Raw genomic sequence first — 19,461 nt, forward strand, 5'->3', positions numbered from 1 at the left:
AGTCCTCCTGAAATATTAGTCGCCAAGGTACATTATGCCTCTCAGGCACTTCTGTCACAGGCAACAACACAACATTTCTTTTCTTTTTGTAATCTAGAGTAACATTAAATGTTATATTAGCTGATACTGCATTCTTTAAAGGAGACGTAAATAACTTCTTTCTTGAATGGTGTTCAGCAAAGACTAACACAGAGGTACATTTTGCTCTTTCCTCAGGTGCCCTGAAAAGGATATTGCAGAGAGGCAATTAATTGAAGATCATAAGGTGGTCGCACCAGTAATAGCTACATTTTTGTTCCCCGTAGATGGTGGGTCTATGATCATTGTGGACCTGGAGAAGAAGTTGCAAAATCTACTGACTTTTCCAAGTGCAGCATCTACTGTAGCTACTGAGTCTCGTCACCACTCCATACTGTCATCCTCTTTTGCTTACCATGCTATGGGAAGTATGTGTCGACGTCCAGTTGTCCATGGTTCTGACGACCAACGAACAGATTTCAATTATCTGGAAGGAACTGCAGCTCAGCAGGACTGCCCTGACGTGAGCGTCAAAACACCATACACTCTCAAGCTTAGCTCCTCCGCTCCTGAAGGTCCAGGTGGTTTTGTTGACCAGAACAGTGCTCCTCTATCTACTGTTACACTGCCGAAAGGAGATGAACAGCAGCTGTCTGGTCGCCTACCAAAGAAGCGTTGGGAAAATTCATATTCCGACTCGACAGGCGCGCCTGCCGTACTGGAGGTCTACAGTTATATGCCTTCTCAGACATCGGAGACCTGCGCATCTCCATCCGCTGCACTGGACAGTTACAGCAACACACAGCCTGGTGCTACATCTGCTGATAAGCCTGCTGTGGGAGCAGGACTCCAACAAGAGCAGCTGTGGCAGCACCCTGCCCAGCTCCCGACAGCTGTGATTCCAGTACCGGAATATAAGGCACTGTTGTGGAGTCTATGTATTTTCGCCTGTTTGCTCCCCACCTCTCCTGGGTATGTTGGTCACAATACGAATCCACAGCCTGCTGCAGGAACACTTCTTCTTCTGCAAAATGAGAAGGCTGGGAATCCGACTGCTTTCGCAGGACCTGCAAGAGAAGCTGTGCTAGCCTGCAGTTGGGACCCTGAGAAACCCTTTAACCAGGACGGTCAGCACTAGGGGCTAATAATGGGCCCCTGCTGTCTTACATCTGCAGAAGGTAAGGAACGTCAAATATTCTCTACTATCTAGTCTTCAGTAGCTGTAGTTCATACGTTTTTATTGAATACTACACTGTGGCACGACTGGCAATCATAAAAATCATAAATTAGATCTAATCAAAATTAAAATCACCTCTAACGACTAGAGAGCACAGTTCTAACGTGAACATGGCCAAGTGCACGGCAAAAGGTACTACATAAAGTGACTGTCAAGTCTGTTACAGTACGTATGGTAGGTAATATTGACCGATATTGCAAAACATCTATCCTTGGCGGTTACTACGGATGTTTGTTTGACCTGCAAAGATGGGATCCTTCAGTAAGACGGGACGCCAATTTGAAACTGCGAATAATGCTCATATGTTGAACTGTATCAACGGCAAAAGAATACTGTAGAAACTCGCGGTATTGAAACCGCTGCATGGTTTGTGATTCTGCGTTGCACACGACGAAGACGTGCTTCTCATCCTGGAAGTTAAGGCCCAAGGGATGTCTACCGCCCGCCGTGAATTGCGTCACCATGCGGATGTGGTACTGATGGGCATGTGGTCAGCACACCGCTCTCCCGACCGCTTTTGCAGCTTTTCCAGACCGTGGAGCCGCTACTACTCAGTCAAGTAGCTCCTCAGTTGGCGTCACGAGGCTAAGTGCTCTCCGCGCCAGTCCTCCCACCAAGGAAAAATCCTCGGCAGTACGGGGAATCGAACCCAGGTCCACGGCAGTCATCTACAGTGACGACTCAGCTATGTAGGCGGACACGCAGGACAGAGGTTAGAGTGAATTAAACCTGCTAGCCTCCCACATGTACAGCGTTCTCACAGCTTCACCTGCCGAAATAAACTTGTTATGACTTAGTAGAAAACTACCGGCGTCCAAGGTCTATGACACAGAAGGTTCCTAATATGGGGCTCCCTTCCATCCCACCCTCACACGTGTAATGTAGTCGCCGTCAATAAACACAAAAATTACTGGACATTAAAAATGCTACACCACGAAGATGACGTGCTACAGTCGCGAAATTTAACAGACAGGAAGAAGATGCTGTAATATGCAAATGATTAGCTTTTCAGAGCATTCACATGGTTGGCGCCGGTAACGACACCTACAACGTGCTGACATGAAGAAAGTTTCCAACCGATTTCTCATACACAAACAGCAATTGACCGGCGTTGCCTCTGGTGAAACGTTGTTGTGATGCCTCGTGTAAGGTGGAGAAATGCGTACCATCACGTTTCCGACTTTGATAAAGGTCGGATTGTAGCCTATCGCGATTGCGGTTTATCGTATAGCGACATTGCTGCTCACGTTGGTCGAGATCCAATGACTGTTAGCAGAATATGGAATCGGTGGGTTCAGGAGGGTAATACGGAACGCCGTACTGGATCCCAACGGCAGTCGAGATGACAGGCATCTTATCCGCGTGGCTGTAACGGATCGTGCAGCCACGTTTCGATCCCTGAGTCAACAGATGGGGACGTTTGCAAGACAACAACCATCTGCACGAACAGTTCCACGACGTTTGCAGCAGCATGGACTATCAGCTCGGAGACCATGGCTGCGGTTACCCTTGACGCTGCATCACAGACAGGAGCGCCTGCGATGGAGTACTCAGCGACGAACCTGGCTGCACGAATGGCAAAACGTCATTTTTTCGGATGAATCCAGGTTCTGTTTACAGCATCACGATGGTCGCATCCGTGTTTGGCGACATCGCGGTGAACGCACATTCGAAGCGTCTATTCGTCAGCGCCATACTGGTGTATCACCCGGGGTGATGGTATGGGGTGCCATTGGTTACACGTCTCGGTCACCTCTTGTTTGCATTGACTCCCCTTTGAACAGTGGACGTTACATTTCAGATGTGTTACGACCTGTGACTCTACCCTTCATTCGATCCCTGCGAAACCCTACATTTCAGTAGGATAAAGCACGACCGCATGTTTCTGGTCCTGTACGGGCCTTTCTGGATACAGAAATTGTTCGACTGCTGCCCTGGCCAGCACATTCTCCAGATCTCTCACCAATTGAAAACGTCTGCTCAATGGTGGCCGAGCAACTGGCTCGTCAGAATACGTCAGTCACGACTCTTGATGAACTGTGGTATCGTGTTGAAGCTGCATGGGCAGCTGTACCCGTACACGCCATCCAAGCTCTCTTTGACTCAATGCCCAGGTGTATCAAGGTCGTTATTACGGCCAGAGGTGGTTGTTCTGGGTACTGATTTCTCAGGATCTATGCACCCAAATTGCGTGAAAGTGTAATCACATGTCAGTTCTAGTATAATATATTTGTCTAATGAATACCCGTTTATCATCTGCATTTCTTCTTGGTGTAGCAATTTTAATGGCCAGTATTCTATTTAAACGCTGTGAAATACTCTTGACGTTTGCACAGTTCTTTGATTGGATACTAGCGGGTTCCTTCTATCTGTTGTATGCATTATCTTACATTTATAGAGAGCTGACATTCACCAAATAAGAGAAAGTTTGGCTAAGTGTTTCGACATTCCCTTAAAAACGTGCAATGACAATACTCTATTTTGACATCAATGTGGTGAGCGGACACACCAATAGCGCTACTAAACGAATCCGATAAATCATTTGTGTACACTGACAACGTAAGTGATTCTATTACACATCCTTAGGACACACTCGACTTTCCTTTTATTCCTGTTGGATATTGGCTATCGAATACAACGTACTGGGTGTTATTAATCAAAAATTTATAGAGCTAATCGAATATGTGTGAAGATGTTACGTATGATCCTATCTATGTTGGTAATAGACTGACGGCTCAGCTACGGAGGTCCACCATAACTTGTTTCAGTGCAAAAGCTGAGATCTAAAAACAATGCACTCACCATAAATAAACGTTTATACTAAGGATGCTACTGAACTGTCTGACAGTACAACATGTCATTCCATGAGATATTCATCAGATGTTTCTGACAGGTGAAAGAAACAAATGCCTGACAGTCTAATCGGTGTAACAGAACTTCTGGGGGGGGGGGGGGATACAGTGCACGCTGGGGCATACATTGCAAGAATAATCGTGACATATTAATACGGTGCTACGGACTGTGACTCGAATTTGAGACATTTCTGCAGTTCAGAAGTGTAGAAGGAAGTATTGGCTAAGTTAAGTCTTTAATTGGATTGTGAGACGTACTCTGACGGCTCAGTTTGTTACGCCATTTCCCGCAAAAATTCGGGTTTACCATTTTAGAACCAACCCCTTTTCTGTGACTGAGTCGTTCTCTGACAAGGCGTCTTCATAAGTGGTTCTATTCAGCAACGTATACCACAGAATTTTCGTATAATTTGGAAGAATAGTTGTGGCAAACTAGTAGGTTATTACTACTACTATAATAATAACAATAACAATAATAATAATAATACTTTTAGTGAGATAGCTTTCATTTGCATGTTTCATTAGTTACCAGTTTTCTAATATTTTTATGAAACGAAAATAGCTTGTAAATTTTTGAAAGAGCTTTTTCTTCTTTTTCCTGTTGGTATTCAAGTTGCTTAACGAATCAAAATGTCATTGTCGATATTATTTATAAAAGTTGTTATATTTCCCTGACATCAGCATGGTAACAAGAAGTTTTATCACAACGTAACATACATTTAACATAGCTTCAATAGGTCTCTGATATTCAGATCTCAGAAACATTTTCCAAAAAACTGTATCAAGATGCAAGAAAGGACAAAGCATTGTTCTTAAAATCTGCCGAACATGCTGTGATGGTGCTGTTCCTTCGATTGAGATTCGTAATAACTGTTCTGTTTTCCATTCCTAATTGACGTTCCGTTCTTCCTAGTTCATGAAGTTATGAAGTATTCCCACTAAGTTGTTTTGTGCCTTTCTTGTAGTTTTTCCCCATTTTCCATTTCGAAAATGTTAATTAAGTTTTCTGATTAAATTATTGCAGTCTGCGACGCTTGTTTCTCATACGTTTTAAAAACTTGATCGCAGAAGGGACATGCGCAAATTCCGACAACTGTTGAACAGTATGGGCCTTGAATGCTTTTATTTTAAATCTTTTCAGTTAACTTCGGACCTAATGCTGTTCGTAAATAGATTTCTCCGTATTGCCATTTGCTCACTGTTTTCTACAGCAGTTGTTGTACTTACGCTGTTGATGCCAAGAAGCAGTTATAAATGTTGCAGTGCCGTGATAAAAGTTTACTTCGCGATGTGTCTTAAAATATCGCATTATCCAACTGATTGTACATTATACGGAAAAATATTTCAGAATAAAGTTTTTTATACTGCACTTATCTTGACGCCACATTTATAATTGTCATTACACGTGTAGAATATTTTGATTCAAGCTACAATGTTACTAACAAGTCCACCTTTGTGTCAACTAGCTCATTAGACTAGCCCGTTTCACTTTCTTACTTTACTTCAGGACAACAATCCAGCATCGGTATGTTAATTTAAAACAAATTTATCACAACATTCCATAGTTATAAATGTTATGCAAATACCTGATATATTTAATAGGCAAATTTGTTCTCCTTTTTCTGATTCTAGAGCTTGCTGCGGAACACGTTTGGGTTATCATCCGTTTTGCCTGTCAGCATGCGCACAGCACAATGAATCCAACAGAAAATGATGCATCACAGGACTCCCTCCAGAAGATTTGCTACAATCTGACAATAATCGTTGTTATGAGTTCGGTGTTATTTCTTTTATGGCTTTCCGGACGGACTTCAAGAGGAAAACATTACCACAGGTGTCTGGAAATGCTGGGGTAGCCTCTGAAGTCGTCTGAAAATGAGAAGTTGTTTTTCGGAACGCTGTAGCTGTAAAAATGAAAGGGAGAGTGAAAGAAAATCTAAGAACGTAAGTTTCGAGTCTCTTTACAATGGATTTTTTTTTTACCGAAGTCTGATATCTGACGATTTCATGCAATAGTCAGATAGTCAATAATTTTGGCTCTTCAGAAGGTGAAACCTATTTTTACAATCTTGCTAAACTAAAGCAACTTTGATTGTCTTTTATGGCGTGACCACAGCCCAGAATCGCATCCAGTTAATATTGCTTTGCGACTATCTGAATCATCAACACAATACATATGTAAAAATGCACTTTCTAAATAAACAAATTATTGTGATCTCAGATTTGTCAGTAGTGTGTTCATTAATGTTCGAAGGTGTTTTGTGTTCATTGTACCAACTGACAATTAACAGTTCACAGCATTCATAATATGTGTTACGTGAATACAACAACAAAGTTCTATTGCTGGGTGAATACTGTCACATAGAATTCGAAAGCAAGTAGGAGTTACCAGAGCAGAGTCATAAAGAACAAGTAATACTTTACACTGAAAGCGCTATTATTAAGTACACACGAAAGTACAAACACGGCTATACTCCCCGCGTCGGCTAGAGCGTCCTGTTTATACACACATCAGACGTTATATTGAACTGCAGTATTCAGTAAATAAATAAGTTCCAGAACCTTTAAGATGTCACAAATGTTAAATGGGAAACAAGTGACCAGTTTGTGACCCAAACCTGTGACCGACACATTGCCAGTCAGCTGCTATACCATGGCGTAAAGCCCATCTCACACAGAGTAAGGTTCTCTGCCAGTTTACTAGATGGCACGCATGACTGTTAGCCATACCCCGTTCATCACAACAATAAACCTCATGTAAACATTACACTATGTATTCTTCCGCGTCTGCTGGACCCAACTGTCTCGAGTACAGTGAAGTACGATAATAAGGATACGTTTCATGCTGCGCGTTACGCGTACATCGACTCAGCGATAAAGCCTAGTTTACACGACGACACTAGGTTGCAGGCAGCTGCGCAACCGGCCACTGCGCATGCCCGCCGCTCGATTGCGCAACTCGCCGGTGAAACTAAACACTATCGGCGTGTTCCAACTTTGATGACATTAGTTGCATGAGTTTTGAGGTTATGTGTGTTCGTAGAGTGTAGACAAACTGAAATATGAAGTAGGGAGCGGAAAATAATGTTTACTTATTGCATATCTATGTTTTGCATAGGTGTTTGTGGGATTTCAGTGATGCTGATTACAAAAATATGCAATATATTGCTGCTCCTGAGTCCTTCATGTGCGATCAGAACATAGATAGTTTGACAGGAGGGAAGGCTTCACAAATCAAGAAGCTACATTCTTTGTTCATCTATTTACAACATCGCAGCAGTGCTCCCCATTCATATATGTTTGAATTTTGAAATACTGCCACTGTGCAGATCTATCTTCAAGAGAGTAGTTTGCAAATCATTCTCTTCTTAATGCGATCTGCTTCGAATAATTACTGCTGTTAATGTTAATAATTATTACTGTTAATAATCATTGGTGTTAATGAAAAAGCGTCATCACCAACTAAAACCGCATCTTGTAGTATGCCGAGTGTTCTCGATTGTAATGCATGCAATGTGATATGTAATTTCAGTTCTGGCGACAGTGCTTCATGCATTACAATATCTATATTCCTTATTGCATAATTAACTCTATTTAGAAGAAACGTTAATAGTTCTGGTGACATTCTAAGATAATTAAAAGAAATTCTTGGGTCTTCCATTACAAATTATTTCAGCAAGGATGCTGAGCAACCGAGCTGACGTCTTTTCTTCATCCAGTCACAAATTGAAAGACGTTTCTTATTTTTTCCTCGTGCAGCGATTCCACGCAACAAGCTTTAACTCCATCCCGTGCGACGTGCAGCTGCCAAAACTTTCGTTTCAGACACAACTCGGGAACCCACAAAACGACGAAACTGAAGTGTATACTGGTTTCGCCGTGTCTACTGTCAAATAAGAAACCATCTGCGTGCAACTCATTCCACGCAACGAGTGGCGCAATCCAATGTCGTCGTGTAAACTAGGCTTAATACGGCGCAACAGCTTTACTGGCACATTGACTTGGACAGCACTGGCCAGCCACCAGGTCCAACTAACTTGCGGTGATGTGAACAGTTGTAGTAAAGACGCAAAAAGAGACAGGCAGAGAACAATATAGCCTTGAATGTCTTTTAATTTTTGAACATAAGGAAATAATGGTAAAACTCAGGCGATACGCTTCTTAGGTGATCTGCTGGAAAACATAACATGTCCTCGATCTTAGCTAACACAGTAATGCAATTAAAAACGAGACTAATGAAAATTCCTGACTTTAAGAAGGGTAATTTTTCTACATGAGCAATACGCAGCGTAAAAGCGCACTGCTGTGACTTCACCATGAAGTTGAATATCCAAGCCACTGAAGGCATAACAATCAGTCGCTGGTAACCCCTGAACTTCTTCCATATCGGACTCTGAGGAATGCGATACATTTCAGTGCTGCTGCGTTGATAACGATGCGATCAGCAGTAGAAGCTCAATCCATTGTTTGTCTTGAAAACATGGTGGTTAAGTATGAGTTATTTGATAAATTTCATATTTACATGATTTAGATATTCAAATTCAACAAAAACAAACTGTAGCTCACAAAGGGTTACGAACTGCCGTTCATCAGCTCCCTCTCCGACGCAGTGGCCGAGCGGTTCTAGGAGCTTCAGTCTGGAACCGCACGATCGCTACAGTCGCAGGTTCGAATCCTGCCTCGGGCATGGATGTGTGTGATGTCCTTAGGTTCGTTAGGTTTAAGCAGTTCTAAGGTCTAGGGGACTGATGACCTCAGATATTAAGTCCCATAGTGCTCAGAGCCATTTGAACCATTTTGAACCATCAGCTCCCTCGATTAACAATTCCACGACGCTACAGATTACGCCAAAAATGTAATTTATGTATAGTTACTGATATTTATTACATACTGTTCCTCGAAAAACTTCAAAGCTGATTTTACTCTGTAATGTTGTGAAAAACATTAAGAATAACTTGTTTCTATTCATTAATGGTGTTGCGCGTGTGTGATTCAATACGTAGCAGGAAACAGTGTTACCCATTTTCGCGGTACATATGAGCAGCGAGACAGTCAGAGCACAAGTAGCGTTTACAGAGACTGTGACTGTACACGACTTTTAAAATAAAAAATACGTAGCTAAAGTATGATTAAGAAAAAGTTGATCGGTGTTAATATATCAGAATGTCTTAAAGTTTCATTTACAGTGACATTGTAGTAAGATATCTAATACATAAGTTGGACCTACTTCCAAGAGCGGAACAACACCAGTGCATGAGAGCTACGGCTGCTGACCAATCAACGCGTTTGTCTTTGTTTACATCAAGTTTATTGTTACAGAACAGAGTATAGCAGCTAGGGGTGCATGCTACCACGCATGATAAACCAGTGACATGGCTTATGATCTGGCGTGCAAGCTAGCTGACTGCTTAAATGTGAAATTCAAGTCGCGCAATTCGACCGTATTGCAATCTTTCTCAAACGATTATGAAGAAATTATTTGATAAAAAAATGATTCTCACATATCTTATAGCTTCATTCGCCAGTTTCGTGAATAGCTGACAATCGTTTCGTTCATGGTCATGTTTATTGTGATATTTTAGGATTAGTAAATTATTGCAAGAATTTCTAAGAGTTTGCAGAGAAAAATACATGTCACTATGAATTTGCTTTTGGTGCATGTTAGGTCGTATGTTACCGTATTATGAAATATAGCTAATATATTGAATTTTTATTTAAACTTCCAAGGATATTGCTACCTATTACCAATCTCGAGAAAACGGATCGTATGTAAAGTTCTTCGTCCCGAACTCGCGGACCAGTGAAAAATTCAGAACGAAACAATATTTTGGCTCGTGATTGTTGTTGTTGTTGTTGTTGTTGTCTTCAGTCCTGAGACTGGTTTGATGAAACTCTCCATGCTACTCAATCCTTTGCAAGCTTCTTCATCTCCCAGTACTTACTGCAACCCATATCCTTCTGAATCTGTTTAGTGTATTCATCTCTTGGTCTCCCTCTACAATTTTTACCCTCCACGCTGCCCTCCAATGCTAAATTTGTGATCCCTTGATGCCTCAGAACATGTCCTACCAACCGGTACCTTCTTCTTGTCAAGTTCTGCCACAGACTCCTCTTCTCCCCAATTCTATTCAATGCCTCCTCATTAGTGATGTGATCTACCCATCTAATCTTCAGCATTCTTCTGTAGCACCACATTTCGAATGCTTCTATTCTCTTCTTGTCCAAACTATTTATCGTCCATGTTTCACTTCCATATATGGCTACACTCCATACAAATACTTCCAGAAATGACTTCCTGACACTTAAATCTATACTCGATGTTAACAAATTTCTCTTCTTCAGAAACGCTTTCCTTGCCATTGCCAGTCTACATTTTATATCCTCTCTACTTCGACCATCATCAGTTATTTCGCTCCCCAAATAGCAAAACTCCTTTACTACTTTAAGTGTCTCATTTCCTAATATAATTCCCTCAGAATCACCCGACTTAATTCGACTACATTCCATTATCCTCGTTTTGCTTTGGTTGATGTTCATCTTATGTCCTCCTTTCATGACACTGTCCATTCCGTTCAACTGCTCTTCCCAGTTCTTTGCTGTCTCTGACAGAATTACAATGTCATCGGCGAACCTCAATGTTTTTATTTCTTCTCCATGGACTTTAATACCTACTCCGAATTTTTCTTTTCTTTCCTTTACTGCTTGCTCAATATACAGACTGAATAACATCGGGGACAGGCTACAACCCTGTCTCACTCCTTTCTCAACCACTGCTTCCCTTTCATGCCCCTCGACTCTTATAACTGCCATCTGGTTTCTGTACAAATTGTAAATAGCCTTTCGCTCCCTGTATTTTACCCCTGCCACCTTCAGAATTTGAAAGAGAGTATTCCAGTCAACATTGTCTAAAGCTTTCTCTAAGTCTACAAATGCTAGGAATGTAGGTTTGCCTTTCCTTAATATATTTTCTATGATAAGTCGTAGGGTCAGTATTGCCTCACATGTTCCAACATTTCTGCGGAATCCAAACTGATCTTCGCCTGTCTCATACATCTTGCTCACCAGATGGTAGAGTTTTGTCAGGACTGGCTCTCCTAAGGCCGTCAGTAGTTCCAATGGAATGTTGTCTACTCCCAGGGCCTTGTTTCGACTCAGGTCTTTCAGTGCCCTGTCAAACTCTTCACGCAGTATCATATCTCCCATTTGATCTTCTTCTACACCCTCTTCCATTTCCATAATATTGTCCTCAAGTACATCGCCCTTGTATAGACCTGGCTCGTGATAGCACACAAAAATGAGAGTATTTCGCCCTATGATCAGTATGCGAAACTACCATATTTATGTCGATATTGAACTGACTACAGATGTTTTCAATGAAAGGGACAGCGATAGCTGGGGAAACGGGAATAACTACGAATTTGGAACAATATACGTAAATAAATTTCGGAAATTTCCTCGCAGATTAAAACTGTGTGCCAGAGCGAGACTCGAACTCAGCATCTTTGCCTTTCAGGGGCAAACGCTCTACTATCTGAGTTATCCAAGTACGACTCATGACTAATCATCACAGCTTCAGTTCTGCCAGTGCCTCGTCTCCTACCTTCCAAACTCCACAGAAGCTCTTTTGCGAACCTTGCAGATTTAGCACTCCTGGAATAAATTATATTGAGGAGACATGGCTTAGCCACAGCCTGGAGGATGTTTCCAGAATGAAATTTTCAAAATGGCTCTGAGCACTATGGGACTCAACTGCTGAGGTCATAAGTCCCCTAGAACTTAGAACAACTTAAACCTAACTAACCTAAGGACATCACACTCATCCATGACCGAGGCAGGATTCGAACCTGCGACCGTAGCAGTCGCGCGGCTCCGGACTGAGCGCCTATAGTCTGGGAGGAGGAGGAGAAGGAGATTAGTGTTTAACGTCCCGTCGACAACGAGGTCATTACAGACGGAGCGCAAGCTCGGGTGAGGGAAGGATGGGGAAGGAAATCGGCCGTGCCCTTTCAAAGGAACCATCCCGGCATTTGCCTGAAGCGATTTAGGGAAATCACGGAAAACCTAAATCAGGATGGCCGGAGACGGGATTGACTATAGTCTGGGAGACGAGTCTTTGGTATTGACAGCTCGGTAGCGTCTTTCCGTTGCCTAGCGACCGTAGGCAGGCAGCCAATGACGGCCTGACTTTGAGCGGGTAGCAAGGGCCACGTTGCCGCTCTGAAAGCCGGTCGCGCGCGCTTATGAAACTTACCAGTGTCTCGCGTGCAGGTGGTGCGATCGTTCGTCGTTTGTCTGAAGTTGAATTCGCAGTTTATTTCGTTTTTGTTGTTTTTAGTGTTTCTTTGTTTATGTTTCGTTGTAAACAATGTCTAGTGCGGCGGTTAGTACCAGCCCAACACAAGAAGTGAAACGGAGGAAGAAAAGTGTGCTACACACCCAGGTCCGTGAATTCGTGTGCTCTGTGAGGGATTACTTTGAGAAAGAAAAGGACAAAGGTGGGCCCTTAATTCCTGTTGTTCAGGTTGTGAAGAGAGCTGCAGCAGCATTGAAAATAAGTAAGAACACTGTTGTAAAGATAAGGAAAGAACAGTATAGTGTAGATTGTGACGAGAGTGGCACAACAAAGCTGCACACACCAGGAAAGAAGCGACCGAGAAATAAGCAGGTGACAACTTTGGACGATTTTCAGAAAGACGCTATTCGTCGTCATATATACAGCTATTATAAGAGAAGGGAACATCCCACTCTATCTAAATTACAGGTGTCGCTTCAGAAAGACGATCTTTTTAAATGGAGCAAATTTTCATTGCGTACAGTGTTGAAAGACATAGGCTTCAGCTATTCACTGTTTAACGGACGCAAAATATTAATGGAAAGGACAGATGTAGTTGTATGGTGGTGCAGATTTCTGCGCAGGATCATGGGTGTGGAATTCGAAAGTATAGTGTGGTTAGATGAAACTTGGGTCAATGCCAGCCATTCTTTACGTAGAGGCTGGAATGATGGAACGCCCGAGGGGACAATGGCAGTGCCTGTTGGCAAAGGAGGGCGTATTATTGTCTTACATGCAGGAACATCGAAAGGTTTTGTGCCAAACTGCTTGAAAATGTTTCGGTCAAAAAAGACGGGAGATTACCATGAAGAAATGAACAGTGTAGTATTTCAAGAATGGTTCGAGACATCGCTTATGACGAATCTGACAAGTCCATCAGTGATTGTTATGGACAATGCGCCTTATCATTTCGTTGTTCACGATAAGGCACCAACCTTGGCAACAAAAAAAAGACGATATCATTCAGTGGTTGAAACGGCGAAAAGTAGATTTCAGAGAAGATTTAAGGAAGGCGGAACTGCTCGAAATTGTGGCACAAAAGAAACCCCAATTTCCAACATATGTAATTGACGAGATTGCTAAAAGGCACGGGCATGAAATCGTTCGGCTTCCTCCATACCACTGTCACTTCAATGCAATTGAAGGAGTGTGGGCGCAGATAAAAAATTACATTGCTGCAAACAATAAAATATTCACGATCTCTTAAGTGGAAACTCTCCTTCCAGCAGCTATCACTAAAGTGACAAGCGAGACGTGGGCAAAAATTGTAAACAGCACTGCAAGTGCCATCAGAGAGGCGGCCAAAACCGAAGGGGTTGTGGAAGAATGCATCGAAAATTTAATTATACATCTGGGAGAGAGCAGTGATAGTTCGAGTAGTGCTGAGGAAGACAATGCCAAATCAGATTCTGATAGTGATGTGAGTGGTGTTTTTCCATTACAGTAACTACAACGTATTCAGGAATGTAAGGAGGGAGTTTGCTATCGATCTACAACCAGATCATCATATTGTGAGTACTTTCTTCAGATTATAACTCTTAATACACTGACCAATTATTCTGTAGCTTGTAGTAGAACAAATTAATAATGCTAATACTTAACAATGGAAACCAAAACTGCTAATGTTCAACAACTTGCGAAAATAGTTTTCATTTTAGTTGTGAAGTTTAACAAATAACTTTATTATGTTTCAGCATCTTAGATACTTGTACTAAATAGCTCTTATCAGTTTTCGAGTTAATATATTTCAAGCATCAATTTTAAATAAATTCACGCGTACCAATACGACTTGCATTTTGTCTCGCTTTTATTTTTGCTGCTACAGAATGCGTGTAGCAGACAGGGCGCCGCGTGCTGTGAGCCACGTTCGGCAACAGCGCCGTCTGCCCGCCGGAACTGTCAGCACCAATCACTCGTCTCACGGACTATAGAACCGCTAGACCACCACGGCCGGCAATGAGATTTTCACTCTGCAGCGGAGTGTGCGCTGATACGAAACTTCCTGGCGGATTAAAACTGTGTTCGAATCCTGCCTCGGGCATGGATGTTTGTGATGTCCTTAGGTTAGTTAGGTTTAACTAGTTCTAAGTTCTAGGGGACTAATGACCTCAGCAGTTGAGTCCCATAGTGCTCAGAGCCATTTGAACCATTTTTTTGATTAAAACTGTGTGCCGGACCGAGACTCGAACTCGGGACCTTGGACAGCTGAGATTGCAAGCACTTGCCCGTGAAAGACAAAGGTCCAGAGTTCAAGTCTCGGTCTAGCACACAGTTATAATCTTCCAGGAAGTTTCATATCAGTGCATACTCTGCTGCAGAGTGGAAATCTCATTCTGAAAGAAATTTCTGTTTATTTTTATACCGAGAGCGGGCATTTTCATAAACTATTGACTTGTTTTTTTTTATCAATTGCTGTTTTATGATTCTATCGCAATTTCAATCGCATTAGAATCTCAGTAACATAAATATTTACAAAATCTGCTGTGTTTTGGTGAAAGAAGCAGATTTCAACATGGAAACAAGGGAACTTAAGTATCACTCAAAACTCGTCACTGATAACGACTGTCTGAAGAAAGATAAAGAAAATTAAAAAAAATTGGCGAAAATAATTCACTGCTTCTGTTGAAATTTTAATGGAATCCTATAACCTAGTGAGTTTTTAGTAATGAATGATGTGGAATGACAATGGTCAAAGAATTTCATTTCTGTAACTCAATGATCTGACAAATATTGAAACATTTAAATCTGCAAAATCCAATCAACTACCCATCAAGTTATAAATAGATTACCAGTATTTTCGACAAACTGAAAGATGTTGGTGGTGAAAAAGTACAATCCCTCATTCTCTATAGCGATGAGAAAGAAAGGATGGCATGCTATGTGCTGTTATTTGATTCCATTTCTTAGATTACTGAGATACAGAAATAAAATCTGTTGCCCATATTCAATCAATATCTTTCGTTATTAAAATGCACTGTGGTATAGGATTTCGCCCAAATTTCAAAGTAAGTAGCGATGTATTTACACCAGACTTACCACCACCTTTTTTTTTTCTTTCAAAGAAACGTTACCAGTGACGAGTTTTGAGTAATATGCAAGTCTCCTTGCTGTCACATTGATCAGTTTCTTTCGTCAAAACACAGATGAGATTACAAATATGATGGCAGTAACATTCTAGTGCACTTGAAATTGTGACAGAACCATGAAACAGCAACTGGTGGAAAGACGAAGATTCTACTCTGGACTTGAACGCACTCGAAAATTAACGCAGAATGACCAATACCCACTGATGTTTTTTTCAGTCTAGCTGGGAACTATTCACGGTTGTACAATAGATTACCGCAGTTGATAGTCAGTAATGGCAGCGTAGTGTAACCTTCCGTCGATGGCAATGGGCTGACTTTCTTGCACTGGTTTATCTGGCTCGACGCACGTACTGTTAGGGAACAGCCTTTGGATCTTCAAACATAGTCTTCTTCAGCTGACAGTCATAATCATTCTATTTCACAGAACATGAAGACCAGAACTCATCAGTGTATCGACAGGTTAGTCGTTGATAATGACTTCGACATCATTTTCCTGACATCTTGGCATCTGTCGCCCATGGTGGGGATTATAGTACCAAGGGGCCTAAGCTATATAGTCCAGGGACAGCCGAGAACTCAGCTCACGATCTGTACCCTGGCACGAGCGTCATAGCACTCAGCCTAGCTACACACTTTCCCCATCACCAAGGCACACTGGCTGAGTATTAGGAAGAGGAAAATACAAACGCAGTGCATTTAAATGGCAATGCAGTCGCACTGCATGTGGTGCTGTTTTATGTTTCACACATATCAACAACTTAGGTCACAAATAAAACAAATTTTCAGTATTTTTCAATTGTTTTTGGTGTGCTGAAGACGTAATGTAATTTTTATTTGGTGCAAACTGTCGACATGTGAAAAGATGCAGACAATTCCACAGATTTTTGCAGTCACGTTGCCAGCTCCTCGTGATTTATTTAATTTCATAAAGAAAAAAGGTCTTTCATACACATATGTTGACAGATACATTGCAGCACTTTTGTGGCCTAGTTATGGAGACTACCTGAAGAAAACATTGGAGACATCCTGGACAAATTTAACCTAAAAGAATTTTTCTTTAAAATGGGAATCCCACTACAGATAAATCAGTTACATCTGACCATGTGCAGGGGCGCTTCCAGCTGAAAAGGATACGGTCTCGAAAACAACTCGAAAATATATGTAAGATTGGCAGTGTCCTCAAAATGTTTAGAGAACTGTCCTTGTAGTTCTCTCAAGACCACGATGAATTCATCAAACATCACGTTTTTGTTTGACGCCAATGATCTCAGGGAAATGGACGGTGGTTTTAGGCAGGTTTGGTCACTTCCACAATGCAGTTTTCTTTTTAAAATGCATCCCCATCAAATTAAAAATTAGTTGTTTCTCACTGCACATCGCCAGTCAGCGGCTGTATCCACCACACCACGGCAGACGACGCACAGAACGTGGAAATATTAAATAACCAAAATAAGAATAACTCAGAAATGATGCAGTTTGATTATGAGAGACGAAAGTAGGTGGAAGAAGACGGAGAAAGAAGTGAATTATGTAACTGGAGAAACATTTAGAATAAGAAGAAGTAAGAATTAACACTAGGAAAAATAGCTTCATGTAATTCACTGTTAATTACAGATCATAACATATAGTCATTTAGATATAAGCTTTTGAATTTGAGATAGCAAGAGTAACAAATTGCGTTAAAATAATATCCACAGTGCGGTGTATTGTGGCAACCTAATTACTTTAGGAGGAGGTCGAGCGGATACTACTCCACGCACATAGATTATTAGTTATTTATGAAAACTTGAGCATGGTTAATGCTTAAGTTTGGTAACAGTTAGTGTCCACACAGATGACATGTATTTGATGGTGTCGCGAACACTTGTAACACATAGCATCTGTTCATTGCAGAATGATTGTTTGAAATCACAGTACAATTGTCCACAACTGGATTTAAAGTTCAGAATAACTATTCTATTAGCAAGTAACTAAATCTGTGCTAAGCCTATACTATCGTCGTTAGCGATGATTGCAAGTTGTCGCTGATTCCATAGAGACTGGTGCAGAGTGACAGTGGGTTCGAACTTACAGTAAGTAGCTTTCTGGCTGTAGCGGCGAAAGGAAACACTTGGGTATGTTAATGAAGGTAGCTGTATACACACATCAAAAAACTTCTGCATCACCCCGATTCCGAGAGTTCCGGAACCTGTACAGAAAATTGGACTAGAGATCAACATAAACATCATTTCCGCCCTTTTTATTGCTCATGAAATCCACACGTTGCATGTTGTACCACCATACAGCGACCGTCAGAGATGGTGGTCCAGATTGCTGTACACACCGGCACCTCTAATAGCCAGTAGCATGTTCTCTTGCGTTGATGCATGCATATCTTCCTCGTGGCACAAGTTCATCAAGGCACTATAGGTCCAGATTGTCCCACTCCTGAACGGCAATGTGGCGTAGATCCCTCAGAGTGGTTGGTGGGTCACGTCGTCCATAAACAGCCCTTTTCAATCAACCCCAGGTATGTTCGATTAGGTTCATGCCTGGAGAACATGCTGGCTACTCTAGTCGAGCGATGTCGTTATCCTGAAGGAAGTCATTCACAAAATGTGCGCGATGGGGGCGCGAATTGTCGTCCATGAAGACGAATGCCTCGCCAATATGCTGCCGATAAGGTTCACTATGGGTCGGAGGATGGCATTCACGTATCGTACAGCCGTTACGGCGCCTCCCATGACCACCAGAGGCGTACGTCGACCCCACATAAAGCCACCCCAAGAGAGCAGGGAACCTCCACCTTGCTGCACTCTCTGGACAGTGTGTCTAAAGCGTTCAGCCTGACTGGGTTGCCACCAAACACGTCTCCGACGATTGTCTGGTTGAAATCATATGCGACACTCATCGGTGAAGAGAACGTGATGCCAATCCCGAGCGGTTCATTCGGCATGTTGTTGTGCCCATCTGTACCGCGCTGCATGGTGTCGTGGTTGCAAAGATGGACCTCGTCATGGATATCGGGAGTGAAGCTGCATATCATGCAGCCTATTGCGCAGAGTTCGAGTCGTAACACGACCCCGTGTAGCTGCACGAAAAGCATTCTTCAACAAGGTGGCGCTGTTGTCAGGGCCATAATCCGTAGGTAGCGGTCATCCACTGCAGTAGTAGCCCATGGACGGCCTGAGCGAGGCATGTCATCGACAGTTCTTGTCTCTCTGTATCTCCTCCATGTCCGAACAACATCGCTTTCGTTCACTCCGAGACGCCCGGATACTTCCCTAGTAGAGATCCACTCCTGGCACAAAGTAACAGTGCGGAAGCGATCGAACCGCTTTATTGACCGTCTAGGCATGGTTGAACTAAAGGCAACATGAGCCGTGTATCTCCCTCCTAGTGGAATGACTGGAACTGATCGGCTGTCGGACCCCCTCCCTCTAATTGGCGCTGCTCATGCATGGTTGGTTACATGCTGGGCGGGTTTAGTGACATCTCTAAACAGTCAAAGGGACTGTGTCTGTGATACAATATCCACAGTCAACGTCTATCTTCAGGAGTTCTGGGAACCGGGGGTGACGCAAAACTTTTTTTGATGTGTGTATTTATAAGAGATAACATAAAAGGACCAGTAGTAGTACGTTTCGTGGGATTCTGTTCTACAGTGTAGCTGTGCAAAAATTGTAATGTCAAGTGTAACTTACGTTTTAATGTGTGTACACAGGGCTTTGAGGAGAAATTTATGTGTGTTCATGGTGATCTCGGATCTCTTGCAGACACACTTTTGGAAGAACCCTACAATTATATGCAGGCTTCTAAGAAACAACACTTTATCAGACTCAAGATGTAAAATACAGCCTGAAACTTCATTATGACCAGACATTCACAATAATTTTCACAGGTTTCCTTGAGCAAGAAAGAATAGACAGTTTGCCACTGATTTTATCAACTACACTG

General features: G+C 42.2%; 1 protein-coding gene across 1 annotated transcript in view; it reads left to right on the forward strand.

The window, feature by feature from the left end:
- Nucleotides 1–6,299, forward strand: part of LOC126249629 (CREB-regulated transcription coactivator 1-like) — an 81,097-nt gene extending 74,798 nt beyond the window's left edge. Inside the window, exons 3-4 of the mRNA XM_049951302.1 lie at nucleotides 217–1,196; nucleotides 5,740–6,299. Of these exons, the coding sequence (XP_049807259.1) occupies nucleotides 217–1,156 (940 nt within the window). The 3' untranslated portion in view covers nucleotides 1,157–1,196; nucleotides 5,740–6,299. The remainder of the gene's footprint in view (nucleotides 1–216; nucleotides 1,197–5,739) is intronic.
- Nucleotides 6,300–19,461: the final 13,162 nt, after the last annotated feature.

Source organism: Schistocerca nitens, chromosome 3, assembly GCF_023898315.1.
Source record: "Schistocerca nitens isolate TAMUIC-IGC-003100 chromosome 3, iqSchNite1.1, whole genome shotgun sequence".
NCBI classification, from domain to species: Eukaryota; Metazoa; Arthropoda; class Insecta; order Orthoptera; family Acrididae; genus Schistocerca; species Schistocerca nitens.